The sequence below is a fragment of the Schistocerca nitens genome, chromosome 2, assembly GCF_023898315.1.
Source record: "Schistocerca nitens isolate TAMUIC-IGC-003100 chromosome 2, iqSchNite1.1, whole genome shotgun sequence".
Lineage (NCBI taxonomy): Eukaryota > Metazoa > Arthropoda > Insecta > Orthoptera > Acrididae > Schistocerca > Schistocerca nitens.
The window spans coordinates 140,064,877-140,084,655 of NC_064615.1; the positions used below are offsets into that span (position 1 = coordinate 140,064,877).

General features: G+C 43.4%; 1 protein-coding gene across 1 annotated transcript in view; it reads right to left on the reverse strand.

Annotated features, from left to right (window-relative positions):
* Positions 1 to 18,773, reverse strand: part of LOC126235840 (importin-5) — a 186,237-nt gene extending 167,464 nt beyond the window's left edge. The window contains exons 1-3 of the mRNA XM_049944703.1: positions 18,617 to 18,773; positions 18,074 to 18,223; positions 4,671 to 4,897 (exon numbers count right to left, since the gene is read on the reverse strand). Of these exons, the coding sequence (XP_049800660.1) occupies positions 4,671 to 4,897; positions 18,074 to 18,223; positions 18,617 to 18,712 (473 nt within the window). The 5' untranslated portion in view covers positions 18,713 to 18,773. The remainder of the gene's footprint in view (positions 1 to 4,670; positions 4,898 to 18,073; positions 18,224 to 18,616) is intronic.
* Positions 18,774 to 19,779: the final 1,006 nt, after the last annotated feature.

The following is a 19,779-nucleotide window of genomic DNA, read 5'->3' on the forward strand; positions in this document are numbered from 1 at the left end:
TCGCCCCAGTTGTACGACGACGTTGCTAGCGACTACACTGACGAAGCCTTTCTCTCATTTGCCGAGAGACAGTTAGAATAGACTTCAGCTAAGTCCATGGCTACGACCTAGCAAGGCGCCATTAGTTACTTCATGAATCTAAAGAGTCTCACTTGTATCATCAAGAATGCTGTATACCAAAGGACGATATAAAAGTTAAGTGTTCTAGTAGCTACGTTCTTTTCTTTATCACATTCATTACGAATCCTGTTCCAGACTTCGCGCCAGTCGGCGTGTGTGTGTACGTGTGCCCTTTCGGCTACCCGTCACTGTGGACTGGCTGTCTTGTCAGTCCACTACATTGGCGACGAGTCTCAAAAGGGACTTTAGCGTTCGTATTGCACTAATTTGCTTGTGTCATGGCTTCGCCACATTCTCCAGATGTACTGTCCGAATTTTATCGCTTGCAGAATCAGCAGACGCAGGCGTTATTGGATGCCCTTGGACAGCTCGTCCAGGGTCAACGTGCGCTGCAAAACGATGCGGCGGCCGCCGCTTCATCGCTACCGCAGCCACAACCAGCAGTTGCACCACCGTTTCGTCCGTTTAAGGCGGACGAAGAGTCTTGGACGGAATGGTCACGACAATTTGGATTTCATCTCGCCGCCTACAGAATTCAAGGTAATGAGCGGCAGCCGTTTTTGCTTTCATGTGTAGGTGTGTCCACCTACCGTGTGATAGTGAAATTGTTTCCCCGACGCGACGTAGCAACTCTGTCATACGAAGAAATTTTGTCTGCTTTAGATGCCTATTTCAAGGAAACAGTAAATGTCGTTGCAAAAAGGTATGCGTTCTTTCGTACAAAACGTACGGCCGGTCAGACTAATAGGGAGTGGGTTGCAACTTTGCAAGGACTTACTAGGGAGTGTGCATTTGAATGTGACTGTGGACTCCCTTATTCAGATACAATGGTACGTGATGCAATAGCACATAACGTTTCTGATGTTCGCATACGGGAACAGATTTTGAAACTAGTTAATCCCTCCCTTCAACAAGTGCTAGACATATTGGATAGGCAGGACACACTTGACTTTGCACAGGAATCATTTGAAACTTCGCCAGCTGTGTGTCGCATTAACCGGCCCGCCGGGCGCGCTGCGCGGAACTGTAAACAGCCTTCGCGCACGTCTGCACCGCCACGTGTCCCGCGAAAGCAAGCAAATGCAGTGAAATCATGCCCTCGGTGTGCAACTGGACATTCGCGTGACAATTGCCCGTCACGCCAAGCTATTTGCTTTTACTGTCATAAGAAAGGACATGTTCAAAGTGTTTGCCAGAAAAGCTCAGATCAGACAATCGCAACCATTCCCGGCCCTTTGCTTCGCGCCGGAATCGAATCAAGGACACACAGGCTCGGGAACCTTCGCCCATGGACATTCATGTAGTTAGTGCCACTCCGCCCAGTGTTCCTCTCCCTAACAGTGACTGTGTTCGTCCCACAAAAAGTGTGCGTCGCCGTCGACGCAACTCCCGTCACGTCGCACGTGATTCTGTACCAGTGTCTGTTCACGTTGCACAAAACAGTCGCTCTTGTCGTCAGCAGGACAATAAACTTTTTGTAGATTTGGACTTTGCCGGACAAGTGATACCGTTCCAGCTCGATACCGGAGCTGCAGTTTCACTGCTCAATCACGCCACGTACAAACAACTGGGCGCACCTCCGTTGTGTGCCGCAAATGTTAAGCTAAATAGTTATTCCGGACAAGATATCCCTGTATTAGGACAGTGCACTCTTCTTGCCACATACAAGGGACAAACAAAACTTGTGTCATTTTACGTTCTTCGTTCTTCTACTGCAGTGAACTTGTTTGGTTTAGATTTATTTCAGTTGTTTAACTTGTCTATCGTCAATCAGGTCCTATCAGTGAATCACACTGTGCCTTCAGCCAGTGTTTCTAGTCTATGTGAAGAATTTGCAGACATTTTTGCACCGGGCCTTGGTTGCGCTACGAACTATGAAGCACATCTGGAACTGAAAGTAAATGCGCAACCGAAATTTTTCAGGGCGTGCAATGTTCCCCACGCATTGCGTGATGAGGTCGCCAACCGCTACGATCTCTTGTATCGGTCCACTGCTAAGCACGGCAACGCTGATGCGTTGTCCCGTTTGCCTGTTGCTGAGGATAAAGCATTCGATTCTTCCGAACTTGCTTGCATGTTCATTGATGCGGCAACCGATAACGTCGTCGAATCGTTTCCGATTGATTTTCGTCGTGTAGCTACAGCCACAGCTGCTGACCCTGTCCTTGCTACTGTTTTGCGTTTTGTTGCTACGCAATGGCCCTTGTCCAAGTCCCGGATCGAGGATCCGTTGGTTCGCCGATTTTTTGCTCACAAGGAGAGACTTTTTGTACGACGTGGTGTTTTGTTGTTGCGTTCTGATGATGATCAGTCCAGAGTAGTGGTCCCACGTTCGTTACAGTCCTCTGTCTTACGGCTCCTTCACCAAGGACATTGGGGTATAGTGCGCACGAAACAACTTGCTCGTCAGCACTGTACTTGGTTCAGAATCGATGCTGCGATTACGAATATGTGCTCTTCTTGCATGGCGTGTGCCGAACAACAATCCGCGCCGCCGCGAAAATTCTTTGCATGGCCGAAAGCCACTTCCCCTTGGCAACGCTTGCACATAGATTTTGCCGGTCCATTCTGGAATGCTCGATGGTTGGTTGTGGTCGATTCTTTCAGTAATTTTCCTTTTGTTGTCCGGATGTCTTCCACGATGTCATCTGCCACCATACAAGCGTTATCCGCTATTTTTTGCGTTGAAGGTCTTCCGCAGACTATTGTTTCCGACAATGGCCCACAATTCATGTCCGCAGAATTTCAGTCATTCTGCACGGCCAATGGTATTCAACATCTGACATCCGCGCCGTTTTCGCCTCAGCCAAACTGTGCCGCTGAACGATTGGTCCGGACGTTCAAGTCACAGATGTTGAAGTTGAAAGAGTTGCATTCTCGGAAGGACGCGTTGTTGCTCTTTTTGTCCTCGTATCGCTCTCAGCCCCGCGATGGTCGCTCGCCGGCCGAGTTGCTCCACGGTCGTCCTCATCGAACCTTGATGTCTTTGCTGCATCCGCCGCATCAGGTTCCTGTGCAGCGGCGGCCTCCTGCTTTTGCTCCTGGTGACGTTGTCTTCTATCGCAACTATCGAGGTTCACGGCGTTGGCACGCAGGGCGCATTCTTCGCTGCCTCGGCCGCGCGATGTATTTGGTTTTGGGGGCCTCTGGTGAGGTGCGTCGGCATCTCAATCAGCTGCGCCTCTGTCGTCGCCTGGGTTCTGCCGCTCCCCGTCTGCTTTCAGCGACGGTGCCGTCCGGTCAGCGCCCTGGGGACCCATCTACTGGCTGGCCTCATCCCCAGGTGTTACCGACGCTGCCTTCCCTATTGCCTCATGGTGACATGCCGCCGCCGCCGCCTGTTCTCCCGCCGGCGCTGCCCGCAGTGGACCTTCGCTGCAGCCGCCCAGCGCCTCCCTGGGTCACGCGCCGCCGATCGCTTCCCGTGACCAGCTGTCCTCCGCCATGGAACTCTTGCCCGCTCCGGCCCAGATGTCGTCATCGCGCGTCGGATCCCCCGACGCAATGGAGGTCGACCCTTCGGCCCCTCCTGTCTCATTACGGGCGCATACACCGCATGTTGACGTGCACCCTGGACTAGGTTTTCAGGCGTTTCCTAGCTCCCCTCGGACCGAATGGCAGGGTGCGGGTGGCACAGCCTCGCCTGTTGTTAGGCTCCCCACCCCATTGCATACGTCAACATGGGGTCCTCCCCACAGCGGGCGGAAGCCTTATCACACGACCGTTCGCCGATTTGCGGGGGAGGAATGTGGTGTGTGGTGTCACCGCTAGACACCACACTTGCTAGGTGGTAGCTTTAAATCGGCCGCGGCCCATTAGTACATGTCGGACCCGCGTGTCGCCAATGTCAGGATCGCAGACAGAGCGCCACCACAAGGCAAGTCTCGAGAGACGTACGAGCACTCGCCCCAGTTGTACGACGACGTTGCTAGCGACTACACTGACGAAGCCTTTCTCTCATTTGCTGAGAGATAGTTAGAATAGCCTTCAGCTAAGTTAATGGCTACGACCTAGCAAGGCGCCATTTGTACCATTGCATGTATCTCAAGATAGTCTCACTTGTATCATCAAGAATGCTGTATACCAAAGGACGATATAAAAGTTAAGTGTTCTAGTAGCTACGTTCTTTTCTTTATCACATTCATTACGAATCCTGTTCCAGACTTCGCGCCAGTCGGCGTGTGTGTACGTGTGCCCTTTCGGCTACCCGTCACTGTGGACTGGCTGCCTTGTCAGTCCACTACACTGGTATCAATCAAATGTTCAGTTTCTGCAGAAATCATGAGTATAATCCTTAACTAATAAATAATAATTACTGTTGCTCAGAAACTTGCTCAAGAAAAGTCACAAATGAAGTGAAAATTAGACACGTTGAATATTAACCTGACACAGCATTTAAATCTAAGTAAACTTTAGCTTAGCAATAAATACCTGCAAGTATTGTACAACTACCCTAAGCGAGCATATCAAATCATATATGAAACAGATTCTGTAGTAGTGTGTGTTCTCTATAAGTATGTACAACTTACATATCTAAATATATTCCTCACCTGAACATTCGAAGAGCACTTTCTTTGAGGTGCGGAATTGGTGTACTTGCACACGTAAATAAGAACTGTAAGAATTCTGGCCACTGGTTGTTCCCATCATCATCTATAAGATTTCGAGCAACTTCTGCTGCTACGTCACAGACCTTCCGTCTTATTGTATCCACTTGCTCTTGCTGGACCGCCTGAAGAACTTGATCCTTTAACTCTTGTTGAGCAGCAGGTGGCAGCTGTGTGTTAAAAATACATCAATTTTTGGCAATAATAAACTAAGTTTATGGACCAAATCATCAGAAATGTTTCATGTGCCCTTAACAATGGAACAAGATGATGCATTTTTAAGTATTATGGTACACACTGATGCCAGAACAGCAGTAGTAAATGTGTTTAGATTTACTGCTTTTATGGAGCTGACTAGTAAAAGCGGCATTCATCATGCCAGTTTCTCCTTCTCTCAAACGGATTTTAAAAAAGGGTGAAATTCTGGTTGCCAAATTTCTATCAATACTTATTCCTATAAGGGTATTTAGGGGCACCAAAGCACTGAACTTTCTGAAATGACTTAGGCTAATCAGGGGAAATGTGTGTTAAATTTGGTCATTCAATGGATCTGAGATCTGTATCTACAACTAAGACTAGGAGCAGTTCTACATATCCTGATTTGGATTTAATACAGTTTTATATTTGTGTTATTTATTTATTTAGGGCAGATTGCTTGCTGTCTTGAGACATGTCAATAGGACACTGCGACTGACTAGTTTTCTTTAGTTTCAGTTTCCAGAGCAGTTTTGGGTATGTATCCTGGGGAAAGCAATATTTAATCTGCAGTTCTAAAAATAACACCAAGAAATTTTGGTTGTACGTAAAATCTGTGAACACTACAAATAATTCAACACCTTCTCTTGCTGACAGTACAGGTAATGTAACAGATGATGATATACAAAAGGCCAAAATTCTAAACCTAGCTTTCAAAACTCATTTATGGTAGAGGACTGCAGCACCATTCCCCCTTTCAATTATCGAACAAATGCAAGGATGGCTGACCATTCCCCCTTTCAATTATCGAACAAATGCAAGGATGGCTGACGTAGTGTTTAGTGTATGGAGATTGCAAAACAGTTAAGATCCTTGGACACCAGAAAGGCATCTGGCCCAGACAGTACCCCCAGTAAGATTTTATGTTTACTATGCGACAAATATAGCACCATTCTTATCCATCATCTATCAGATATCATTGGAACAGCGGAAAGTTCCACAGGACTGGAAGAAGGCGCAGGTCATAATCTATAAAAAGGGGTAGAAAATCGGATGCACATAATTACCGGCCAGTTTCACTGACGTCGATTTGTTGTAGGATCATGGAACATATTTTGTTTTCAGACATAATGACCTCTCTAGACTCTGAGAAGCTCATCTGCAGGAACCAGCACAGTTTTAGGAAACAGCAGTCATGCAAGACACAGCTCGGCCCTCTTTGTGCATGATACACAACAGGCTCTAGATACCGGCTCCCAGGCTGATGCCATATTCCTAGACTTTCAAAAGGCGTTCGACTCAGTTCCGCACTGTTGCTTGATCCAAAAAGTGCGCGCTTACAGTCTATCCGATGACATTTGCAGTTGGATAGAAAGTTTTCTAACAGACAGAGAGCAGTATGTCGTCCTGGATGGGGAGACTTCAATAGAAACAAGTACAGCATCAGGTGTGCCCCAGGGCAGTGTAATAGGTCCGCTGTTTTTTACGATTTCCATAAATGATCTGGTTGATGCTATTGACAGCGGCATTAGACTGTTTGCCGATGATGCTGTGGTCTACAGGAAAGTAGTATCACACGAAAGTTGTGAACAAATCAATCACGATTTGCAGAAAACAAATGTGTGGTGTAATGACTGACAGTCTCAATATTAGTAAGTGTAACCTACTGTGTATAGCAAAGTGAAAATCCCCATTAACGTAAGAGTACAAAATAAATGCCCGGTCTTTTGAAGTGGTAACATCCGTCAAGTATCTGGGTATGACTACTCAAAATGACCTCAAATGGAACAATGAGATTAAACAAGTAACGGGTAAAGCAAACCCTAGATTGTGGTTTATTGGTAGAATCCTGAAGTGATGCAGTCCTTCAGCAAAGAAAATTGGGTACAATACTTTAGTTTGTCCAGTCTTAGATTATAGTTCGTCTGTATGGGACCCTCACCAGTTAAGTCTGATTCAAGAGATTGAGAAGGTCCAAAGAGGATCAGCAGGATTCGTGACTGGTACATTTAGCCATCGCAAAAGTGTTACAAATCTCATAGAGGGTTTGAAGTGGGACACACTTGCAGATAGACGACGTGCTAAATAGAAGGGGCTGCTCACTAAATTCCTAAATCCAATCTTCGCCAAGGATGTAGAGCATATATTATTACCACCAACTTTCAAATTGTGCAATGATCGCCATTCAAAGATAAGGGAAATTAGAGCTCGTACTGAGGCGTTCAGACAGTCATTTTTCCCCCGCGCGATCCACGAGTAGAACAGGGGGGAGATGGGGGGGGGGGGGATATGATTTTGGTCAGAATAGTGCCCTACGCCACACACTGCTTGGTGGTTAGCAGAGTACACATGTGGATTTAGACTCAGTATTTTAGAGTAATTTTTATTCAATTTCAACAATGTAGGAAAAGATAGAGTGCTACCTGCCGTAAAGATGACACTTTACGTTGCAGACAGGTACAATTAAAAGACACTCACATAAAGCTTTCGGCCACAGCCTTCATCATCAGTAAAGGACGGACACGGACACGCACGCACACACACACACAAGCATACCTCATGCTCACTTGACCCCAATGCCAGCATCTTGGGTCAAAATGCAATGCTCACATGGGATGCCAAGTAGCAATTTGAAGGGGGTAGGAGAGGGATAGTTATCAATACATTTATACCTATTGATCCCACCTCATCCTGACGTACTTTAGCATTTTGTTTTCTACATCTGCCCATGCCACACAAAGTTTTAATCCTTGACCTAATCCAACCCCCCTTCCCTCACCCTTTACTTATTCTGCCAATCCCTGACCCTCACAAACCTAGCACTGCAAAAACGTATCTCCATGGCACAGGCATCTCAGAACAACCTCTGCTCCCTCCGCAAGATACTAATACTCGACAATCCCTACTCCATACATCACATCTCTGAAACTGAATCCCTTGCTCTCCAGCACCTGGAGGAGCATTCCAGACACCATCTCCATAAGTTATCCAACCTGCTGACATCCTACTGCCACCTCAACCCCTATCGTACCCACAGTGTTCCTCCTTGTCCAACCCTCATGGAAGCTAAATCGTGCCTAGCTGATCTTTCCAACTTGCCATACCCTCCAAATCTCCCTACCAGCTCTCCTCCAAATCCAGAGCCAAAACATCCCCATAACACTGTTATTAACCTTTCCACCAAAACTCTCAGCTCCACAGAAGTTTCTGTTCTATCAATAGGCATCACCTTTAGCCCTACATCCAACTTTACCTATGCTGGACTTGTCAAAAACCTACTCTCCTGCTCCTGATGCCTGCAATGGAAGCACTTCTTTGCCACCAATCTCTCAAACCAAATCTACGCTAACTCCAGCACTGAATCTTGCCTCTTCCAGTTCATACCACCTTCCATCATCCTCCCCCTCCATCTAACCACCCACTAGTCAAATTCCAGGAATTCCTTACCTCCAACTTACCCTCACCAACCTTCCCCAGTTCCCTTCCTCAGGACAACCACCTTCCAGTACAAATAGCCATACACAACCTCAAAACAAACCACGAGCTAATCAACCTACCTGTAGTCAAAGGTTCCAACACTGTTGTTACGAATGACAGCAACAACCTGGCGGAAGGCCTCCGCCAATTATCTGACTATTCCTCTAATAGAGTGATCCTACCGTAGAAGCCCAACACAACTTCCAATCATTGCTTAAATCCTTAGGCCCCTCCCAGAGCATCTCCACTGAATACATTTCCCTCCTCACCCCCTTTGATACCATGCGCACCTACCTTCTACATGCTCCCCAAAATCCCCAAACCTGGATATCCCATTGTGGATAGTTATTGTGCCCCCACTGAAGGAATTTTGGCCATCACTGACCAACCCTCCAACCAATTACCCGTAGTCTAGCTTCCCATGTAAAAAGACACCAACCACTCTTCCACAGACTCTCCACCAACCCATCCTTTGACCTCCTCGATCCTTACTCTTCACTTTTGACACCACCTCGCTATACGCCAACATCCCTCATGCCAATGGTCTTACCGCTATTGAACACTACCTTTCCCAATGTCCTTAAGACTCCAAAAATCCACTGCCTGATTCCTCATACACCCTACTAACTTTGTCTTACCCTACAACTACATCTCATTTGATGGGAAATTATATCAGGGTGTATATGTGGACAAGGAAAAAAAATTTCCGGATTTTTCCCGGTTAAAAATACACTTTCTCCCGGGTGACAGTATATTTTCCCTTATCAATCATTTGAATGGTTATGGTTTTTATACACGGGCGTACAATTTCCCGGCACTTTAGAAAACGAAACTCAGGGAAAAAGACAAGTTTTGGAAATATCTGATGTGCAGCAACATGTACGTTGCGTATTTTCGTATTACGAAAGTATACATTGCAATTCCACCAAACACCGCATATTACTTTCCGAATCATTGAAATCGAGATTTCAATGCGCTTTTGTAAGCCGTTCGTAGCTCATGTCATGTGATCTCGCCGGCTGATGACACCAGCTATTCAGAGCATAGGACACGTGATGTAGTCAGCCAACAGCAACATCACTGTTAAGTAGCACGAACACACAAACAGGGAAAGCTAACAGCTTAAATTAATATACATAGTGTTGCTACAAGAAAAGCAAAGTTTTCACATATAGTATTGTTCCCAAGCTGCAAGAGAAGCTAAGCTTTCGCATATACTGTTGATATTTTTTGCGTGTGTTACACTTTTAAGATATATCACACTAATGTGCCAGTAAAATTTTTAATAAATGTCTGATCTTCAGGGTTCGAAATTATTCTAAATGGCTTGTCACCAAAGAGTTGGTTTTTAAATGAGAGTCAAACGCTCTGTGATACAATAAATTCATGGTATATTCTTGCACATAGTTCAACTTACGTAAAACGATATTTACTTTGAAAGTAACGTTTTTCAAACAACTATTCGCAATATTTTCCCATGACCTGTTAGAAATAGGTTTGTTTCAGCAGTTGCCAGAGAGCGCAGATAACAGGCGACACCGCGCTTGGGTAGCTATCATGACGTAGGAAGCCCATATGTACGTTCGTGTAGAACACTGAAAGATCATACATTATATCATAAAAGAAACAAGAGTTCAGAGGGTACTGCAAGAACATCGGAATTTTGTGAACCATGTATTAAAATGTGCACATTTAAAGTGGATACTTAAAGTGCACATTAGTATGTCCGGATTCCCAATGAAGTAGACCTCGACCTGATCTTAAGCTTTTCACAGTGTGGTTTTCGGGATATAAATTTTCTTGGCGCACCAGTACTGTATTATATGATGTTTGATTCTTTATTATGGCATACTATCAGACGTGCTAAAAAATGAAAATGTGCACTTGAAATGCAGTGAACAGTTGAAACTAGCCAGTACTGTGGAATTAAACATTTCGTTTCAAATACATTGACTGCCTCTGTGGAAAAGGTTAACGAAAGTCAAATATCATTAGCAAACAGACAAAAATAACTTCCTTGTTCCTCAAGGCGATTAATGCTTGACTGTCAGAAAGGTGGAAATAAAATAAAATCTGAAACCAATGATATATTTTAGACTTCTGTAATTATGTGAATGTGTTTTAAGTCACTTGATAGCTCCCAGCCACAGATATCAGTTTTGTTTTCATTTGACGTGAGAGTAAACAAAGGGAAAACAGCAAAATCACTAAATGTAAACACGGTTCATGTGGAGACTACCCACTATAACTCAGACTGCTCTGCGCATCAGCCCCGGATCTATGACATTTGCGAACCGGGTCAATACTAAAAAAAAATCGGATTTTCAAAAAAAAGACCCTATGTTCATCTTGCAGCGCACATCTTTCTGAAAAGTCTGAAACATAAAACATATGTATTCGAGGAAATGTAAGACATATTAATTTGGTCTTAAGTATGCCGAAGTGCAGTGCCACACCTCTTCATAAAGCATTTTTCTTCCGCACGTCCAAACTACATTCAGGAGAGTGGAAATTGAAATGTCCTATGGTGCCTCTCCTGCTCCCAGTCGGCCGGTTTGATAGCCTGATCCTCTTAAAAAAAAAAAAAAAAATCTCGCAATTAATAGCGGATGGGATTATTTGTAATCGAGAGAACAAAAACTCTTCAGAAAATCTGAACTCTTTATTGCCTATTAGTTAGTAACTTGCTGCTTTGTGTGACATAAAATTAAATATAGGGCATATAAAATCAATACTGACAAGAAATAAGCAAGAAATTACACATTTCTTCAAACCTTAATTCCTAGAATTTTTTCTCTCTAATCTTGCTACAGCTTTACATGACATGCTTTCCTTTCTGCGAAAGAATCTATTACCTCATCAAAGTTCGTCAAACGTTTTGCTACATGAAAAATCGAAATGCCGTATCTAATACTGAAAAAGCTGTTAATACAAATAATAGCTAAGACTGGTGTAGTTTCTCGATCTGATTACATCTATTTTGTCACTGTCTGCTAGATAAAACAAAATGGGCCTTTCTAATATGGCAGCAATGTTGTAACACACCAAATAAACGAGATTGTTTTGGCACAAATGGCCATTTTTATAACATGACAGAATATAATCCACGAAGTACCAATATCGAATGCCTATTAGGCCTACTATAAGCAAAAAGCTTTATGTTAGGAAATAGTTTCACATTTCATTCATACGCACCAGCTCCGCAAGCATGAGATCGAACAGTGATATTAAGAAATTTTTATGTAAATTTGGAATCGTCTTATTCTTCCATAATTTGTGTGATGTCCCTGTTTCTTCTCCTTCCTCGTTCTAACAATCTTCTCATCACCAATTCTGTAGCTATTGCTGCCATTGTCAAAATTTGTTTTCCGATTAACTTCACTAACCCTGTCAGAATCACAGGGTTATTACTTCCAGAATAGAACTTACCCGGCTGCTAGCCGGAGACTGTACCTCTGGTCCTTACTAGTGTAGCGATCTGGCCAAAACTTTTCTGTCAAAATTTCATTTTCTTGGATACACCGAGAAGATAACACGTAATCTTTCTCACCTGTTATTCCTGTTAGTTGTTTATTTCCATTCTGGTAGTCTGAATCAATGGATTTCGCTAGTAATATTAACAATGCTGCTAATTCGCAAACCCAATCAACCACATAATCAGACAGTGATTGGCGTTCATCCGTTTGGCTTTACTCCCTCAGCTCGTATAGCCCTGTCCCCTTTTGTCTGCGGAAAGTTTATTTCTAGATGCAACGAGGATTCTGCTGACTGGCACATCACGTACACTATGCCTGCATTCGAGAGTCAACTTATATTTCATTCAAAAAGCAACTTAAAATGTGTTCAAAAATGTTCAAAAACCAACAGGGAAGCGTTTCAAAATCATCTGAATAACAGATAGACAAACGTGCGCTGGATGCTAGGCGCTTGCGCTGGATGCTAGGCGCTTTGTGAAACAAATTTTTTCCTCAAGAATATGAATTTGGTGCCCTCTTTTCGCGGTAGTATCTAGCTGCTTGCTGCGACTGCTTGCACAGCCAACAGCCACATTTCCTGTAGCCAGAAGTGGGAGAATCTACTACTCCAACATGACTCAACTGCGCATGCGCATGAGCCCGCGAGTAACTGGTAAAACAAATCTAATGTAAACAGTTGCAACTTCACACTCATTGGAGGCAATTTGTTGTTATGAAGCACTGCCTAGTCTTCCTAAAGTCTTTGACACATTTTCAATTGGCAGACGCTTGCATGAGCACTGTGTGTCGTCGTCGTACATGGCGCATTTCATTTGCAATGTACGTTATTTTCGTTTTTTTCTCTCGTTTATGTTTTGTTGTTGACGTATTATTCTGCAGTAGCGGGATACAGTAATATCCTTAGTTAGAGTATCGGTTCTTACCAGTCAAAAGTACAAAAATTTAACTGAAAACTAAAACAATGAAAAATTCCCGGAATTCTAAAAAATCCTGGGTTTTTCCCGGTTTTCTCCCGGATGAAAAAATTACCGGGTTTTTCCTGGATATCCCGGGTCATATACACCCTGCATATAAACAAATACGCATCACAGCAATGGGCACCCACATGGTACCCTCCTATGACAACCTTTTACGGGCCATCAAGAGGAGACCTTCCTAGCCTTCCAATACACCAAACCTCTAGTATGGTTCAGATTCTCTGGTGATATCTTCATGGTCTCGAATCAGAACCAAGACACCTTATCTTCCTTCCTTCATAATCTCAACATCATCTCTCACATTCACTTCATGTGATCCTCCTCAGCCCATCGTGCCACCACCTTCCTAGATGCTGACCTCCTCCTCTCCGATGGCTCCATTCGTACCTGTCTCCACATTCCACATTAAACCCACCAACCACCAACAGTATAAGCATTACAACAGCTTTCATCCCTTTCACACCAAAATATCCCTACCACACAGCCTGGGCACCAGTATGCTGAAGGTCTCATCAAGGCCTTCATCAACAGGCACTACCCCTTGGACCTACCCCCCACCCTCTCCATCCTCCCATCACCCCAAGAACCAGCCAGTCACAAAGGAGTGTACCCTTCATCACCCAGTACCACCCCAGACTGAAACAACAAAACCACATCCTTCGCCAGGGCTTTGGTTACCTATTATCATGCCCTGAAATGAGGGACATCCTACCCGAGACATTTCCCACTCCTCCTAGAGTGGTGTTCTGTCACCTGCCAAACTTCCACAACATCCTAGTCCATCTCCAAGCCACTCTCAAACCCAACCCTTTGCCACAAGGATCATATTCCTTTGGAAGACCCGCATGCAAAACCTGTCCAATCTGCTCACCCAGCACTTCCTATTCCAGTCCATCACAGGTTTATCCTACCCCACCAGGGGCGGGGTCACCTATGAAAGTAGCTCTTCTGCGATCACTGCACAGCTTTTTATATTGGTATGACTACCAACCACTGTCAACCAGGACAAATGGCCACTGCCAAACTGTGGACAAGAGCAAAGTAAACCACCCTGTGGCACAACATGAAGCTGAACATAACACACTTTATTTCAATGGCTGTTTCACTACTTACACCATCTTGATCCTTCCCTCCACCACCAGCTTTTCCGAACTACGCAGATGGAAGCTATCCTTACAACACATTCTCCACTACCATAACAATCCCGACCTCAACATAGGATAATATACTGTCCTCACACCCTCCATCCAAAAGTTTCCACCCACTCTGTCCTATCGTCTCCTCCCATCTCTCATCCTGTTTATTTGCTGCCCTCTGCCAATGCATCTGTACATCTTTCCCTTTTCTGCTCCTGTTTTCTCCACCTCCATGCCCCACAACCTCCTGATGCTGAACCTGTAGGCGTTCTAGTCCCTGCACACTCCATCAGACAGCATTCATCTTTCCCCCTCCAGTACACTACTATCCCTTCCCCTTCTGCTCCCCCTACAGATTGCTGTTTGCATCCCACGTAAGAGTTGAATACTGGTTGTGTGTGTGTGTACCCTGCAATATTTTTGGACGCATATGTGTAGAGGAAGAACAAGTCCAGGTGACTGTTTTCGACTTCTTTTACTGTCTGGAGAAGCATTGAAATTTTTGTTTTTGCCGTTTATTTTACAGGGAGAGGGTTGGTCGGCTCATAACTGTATTAGGGGGCTGGGGAGAGAAAGTGGTAGCTAGTACGTGTATGTACACTCAACAGCACAAAAAATGGCTGTGAAAAATTTGAATTACCCGCCATGTTAAGCACTAACCAATCACATTACAGGTTGTACAAATCTGTTCATAGTAAAGAACAATTGTAATTTTGAAAGTAGTAGAAGGATTAACACCTTTTGGACACTTAGGATAAAGATGCAACCTCTAAAACATGTAAGAAGACTCCGCTGTGTTATTCGTAGCATAGCAGATGATGTACAGGCATTCCATTTCATGATGTGGAGCCGGGAATGGTAAGTATCTAAATGTCGGCAGCTGTAGCTCAATGGCATAGTTAGCGGTTTAGTAGGCAACTGCTTGGCAATGAGGTCTGATTCATATGCGGCTTAGTGCAATTTTTCTTGCATTACTTCTTTAATTTTTTCAATCTGTAAAAATCACAAAATCAATAGAAAAAACAATTGACAGTTCTTATCAAGGCATTTTCAGCCCTCAAATGGGCACACCATATTTCTTTAATTCTTAATGTAACTTCCAAAAGACCTTCAACTTCAATGACTGACTGCAATCTGTGAGAAAGGGGTCTCATTTTCTGACCCCTCCTCCCAGGCAGCTAGGGTGACATCTCAAAGGTCATCTTGGGTTCTTTGTGCAGGTCAGGCCAGTTTTCTTGCACAGTCCATTTCATCTCTGCCCCTACATATTCAACAGGGTGGAGAAGGAAGCCATTCATGAAGAGAAATGCCATTCTGTTCTGCAAATCACTCCTCTACCATTGCTGATATGTCTACAGGAGACCGATCTTGGGCAGCCAAGTCGACATACCCTTTGAAGCATTCCAAGTCCACGTACACATCCAGTCCCAAACTGTCACTGGCACAACCACAATGATTATGAATAGCCTGTTGATGATGACACTTTGTGCATGAATAATGAGTCTGAACTGAAAGCAATGTGGTACAGGTATTTGAACTTGCTGGTGTACTGTCCTTGGGCATTACTGAACAAGTCATGTGCTCTGCTTCAACAGACTGTCTGTTACATGTCAATGAAACAGTGTGAATAAGTCTCTCATATTACGCCAAACAGAGGTAGTACATTTAAATTCTTTTGACTCCAGAGGGGTCATACTCCACCAGATGTGACTCACTGAAAGTCAAAATTCTATTGCATTTTCTATAAGAAGTTAGCTGCACATCATCAAAATATGTTTCATGTAACACAATGGAGAGCATCATGGACAACAAATTATTGGACCAGAAGAATGTCTCTCTTATGGCAAAAAACTGAAAATATTCACATGGATCTGAACATGAGATGCTTAAATATATGCAAAGCCTGCTTGTTGCTTGTTCAGCTACAGCGGCCACCTACATCTACACTCTGCAAACCACCATGATGTGCATGGCAGAGGCTACATCCCATTGTACCATTATCAGAGTTTCTTCTCATTCCATTCACGTACCGAGGATGGAAAGAATGACACACTCCCACAAGTCAAACAAACGTGACCATCTTCAAACCTGTATCTATTCAGTTGATATACACTAAATCTATAGATATTACACATTATTTGCAGAAAAGATACTTTACCTTCTTGGAACAGTCAGACAAGAACAGTTTCCTGTAGTTTTTCAAGTAATACTTTCTCATCTCCATGTTCCAATGTAAATAGAAAAATATAGCACATTTGTTTTCAATCTTATCAGTGCTGCACCTGACCAACTGGCAGTGATTTAAGTGCAACAATTTTTGTCAAGTGTACCTCTGCTTTTTGTTTGTTAGTACATTAAGGGAAGGGTTGTTTGGATTCTGTGGTTTACTGGAGCTATACATGTCTAGTGTAGATGGGGATCCATTGATGGGGACAGATTACCTGCAGTACATTGAATCTTTCGTGCAGATTCAGCGGAATTAGTAATGACTTTTAAGAGTTGCAGATGTGGCTCTTTTTACAAGGTTGTGGCAACAGACTCAGTTATACAGTAGGCTGAGGGCTAGGTTAGGTTGGAAGGTAACAGTTTGGTTGAGGATCAGTGAAACTAAGAAATCATGATGATCTTTCCAGAATGAGATTTTCACTCTGCAGCAGAGTGTGCACTGATATGAAACTTCCTGGCAGATTAAAACTGTGTGCCGGACCGAGACTCGAACTCGGGACCTTTGCAAAGTTTTAATCTACCAGGAAGTTTCATGATGATCTTTGTTTATAAAAACACTGCTCATTCCATATCACATTTAGGTCCCTGAGAAAACACCTATTTGATCTGGGACTTACAATATAATTTGTTGATAACAGCTCAAAACTTATTCCCAAGGAGGTACAACATGCTGAATTTTACTTTTGCTGTTTTCATGTTAATAGCGACGTGAAAAGTTCTCATATTTCTGCCACCAGCCAATTGGTAAGGTGTCGCACTGCTGACTAATCCCAAATAACTTTATGACTGACACAATGGTTGGGGTGGGAGGGGGGGGGGGGGGGGGGGGGGGGGGGGGGGGGTTGGCAGTGGTGCCAGCATGCCATGCGCTCATGTGGATAATATTAATCACTATATTTGGTTCTCCCCTCGCAACACATGCAACTTGCCTCACCAGGCAAAAGCACTGCATTAACTTACGAAACATTCAGCACAACAGTCCCTATGGAACAGCTGATGTTGGCTGGAGACTGACCACTCAACTTGCACAAATGTCATCACTGTACTGAGAGTAATAACACTCTTGCTCACTCGTCTGCTGTAACTGACTGCAAACCTGCCATTTTGCATTCCAATTACAGCCCGTGACAAGCACTGCCCACCCTACTCTGCAAAACATAACATGCCAACTACTGCACGTCTATCCAGGTACTATGCACTTGATGAAAGTATGTAGCCTATCTTTCAAATTGTGTCTTTCTTGCTAATGTAGAATTTGTCACTTACCATCGTGAGCCATGATGAAACAATAATGAAATAAGAAATCACTAGATAATCCACCACTATGACACTTGATGTCCATACAGGCTATGACATTTACAGCGGAGAGCTCAGAATATTATTGAACACTCATTGGCTGTCTGATAAAGCATTACCTCAGATGTACAAAACATGTACACTTTACCTGCCATCATTTGTGACTACAGACACGAACCACAACAGCTGAATGTCAACCAACATTTAATCATTTCAGAACTAGCGCATCTTTAAGGATTTACACAGTACTGCTTGTACAGTATATAGATCAAACATATCATAGCATTTAAAATATAGCGAGAGTAGACGCTACTACCGAGCACAGTAAGACCTGTACAAAATTCTATATTATTCAAAGATTTGATAAAATGTACTGATGTAATGCACAGAAAGAGAAAACGAGAGTGACGACCTGAGGTCTATATATTACATTAGACTACATTTAACTGAGGCAACTACTGTGTTCTTCGGCAGGTACAAAGGCTTAGACATGAAACACGAAGAGATTCTTTTTGACAAACACTATGGTGACTAAGTCATAAAGCAATGAAAAGTTATGTTACCTTAGGGTAAAATGTCATGAAGTCTGCTGACAAGAGTCTTCGTAGGAGGACGGCTGCCATTTGACGCTCATCTTCATTCACTGCTGCATTCCTAACTGTGCTTAGTAGACATGGAACTTTCGATTCGAATGGCAAATTGTTGTATGTCTCCTGAAAAAAGTTAACAAATATTAGATGAAGTGGAAAGGGTAGAGCCATTGATTAGCTGATTTTTTTCCCCTGAAACGGTCACCTCTTTAACTTATGCGCAGTCTCCCGTCACAAAAGGTTAAGTGCGTTCCATCATTTTCTCCCTACGCAAAAGATAAGTCATTCCTATTACACTATCCTACTGAGATTTACACATCTCAAATAAACGAAAACACTATCAAAATACCATCAGCGAGAATAATTACGTTAGTTAGTAATAAAATAGACAGGTCAGTGACAACACGAGGCGACTGCCAACGTGTAAATTATTGAGAAATATGTCCATTAATGACCTATGCAAATCACAGATCTGATGGATTTTTTAATACAGCTATATTTCGCAGAATTTCTTACCTCTGCTGCAGATCTAACAGCATTATCAGTACTTAGGAGGCTGGTAATTAGTTGTTGAAATTGCTCCTGCTCTGCCGCCATTTTACCCTCAGACATTAAAAGAACGGCTACGCATGCGTTATTCAATTCGCGCGTTTTTGGCGCCTATCACAGATATTGTTGTTCTGTCAAACACAATGAGTATGAGTAACCTATGGTAATTACACTTGGTTAACGAAAGAAATTTAATCCTATCAAATGAACTTGGCAGCACGGTAGTAATTAAAAGGTACAGCAAATACATATCAACCACGTTCAAAAAGTAATTACTTCCTTGTTCGACATCTGCAAGACTGTTATGTAAATAAGTGCAGGCTATTAAAATGTATCATTATTATGTATTGACCAATTCCCGTTGGGTGTCACGTCACGTCACATCGAAACATTCCACAATTTATTTGTAATGGCGGGATTCACATTGGCCGTCATGTCACGTCACGTTACGGCACGGCACCGTCAAGGTTTCTCGGGAACAAGTTCATCGTCTGTTGTTGATCACGTGACCCCCCAAGCTTATCTCCTTCCAATACACAGCCATGCTCTCATTCTTGATACTCCATTTCTCCTCGCTTGCTTAGGTCGTGGTTTTAGGCATTGATATCAGTTGTTATTCTACGTCTTTGTTAATTGTTACGGAGGACAGCCGTACGAGTTGAGATCACGTGACTTGAAATGACGTGACATGACGTGCCGTGACGTGACAGACAGCGTGAATACACCCGGGCGTGATGGTGCTATGATGTGACGGTGCCGTGACGGCCAGTATGAATTGGCCTTTACAAAAATTTAACCTCTTTCCGTGTTTTTTGGTCGTATTTACAACACCTGGTTACTGTTGATTATTTGTTATTACTATTATTTAAGAAATATATGTTTTTCCATATGAATGGTTAATTTCTAAGGAATTTTGTGTTTTATGGATAAAACTTGCTACTTAATGTGCGAAATTGATCTTATTTTTATTTGGTGTTGTTAAATTAAGTTGTGTACAAAATTGTAGGACAGCTGGAAGAACATAATATTACACTGAGAAAAACAAACAGCACCGCAAACAATATACATACAAGGTATTCCTAATGTCAGCAGGCCATTAAGGTATGTTAAGATCAGTTGTCCAAGGATTT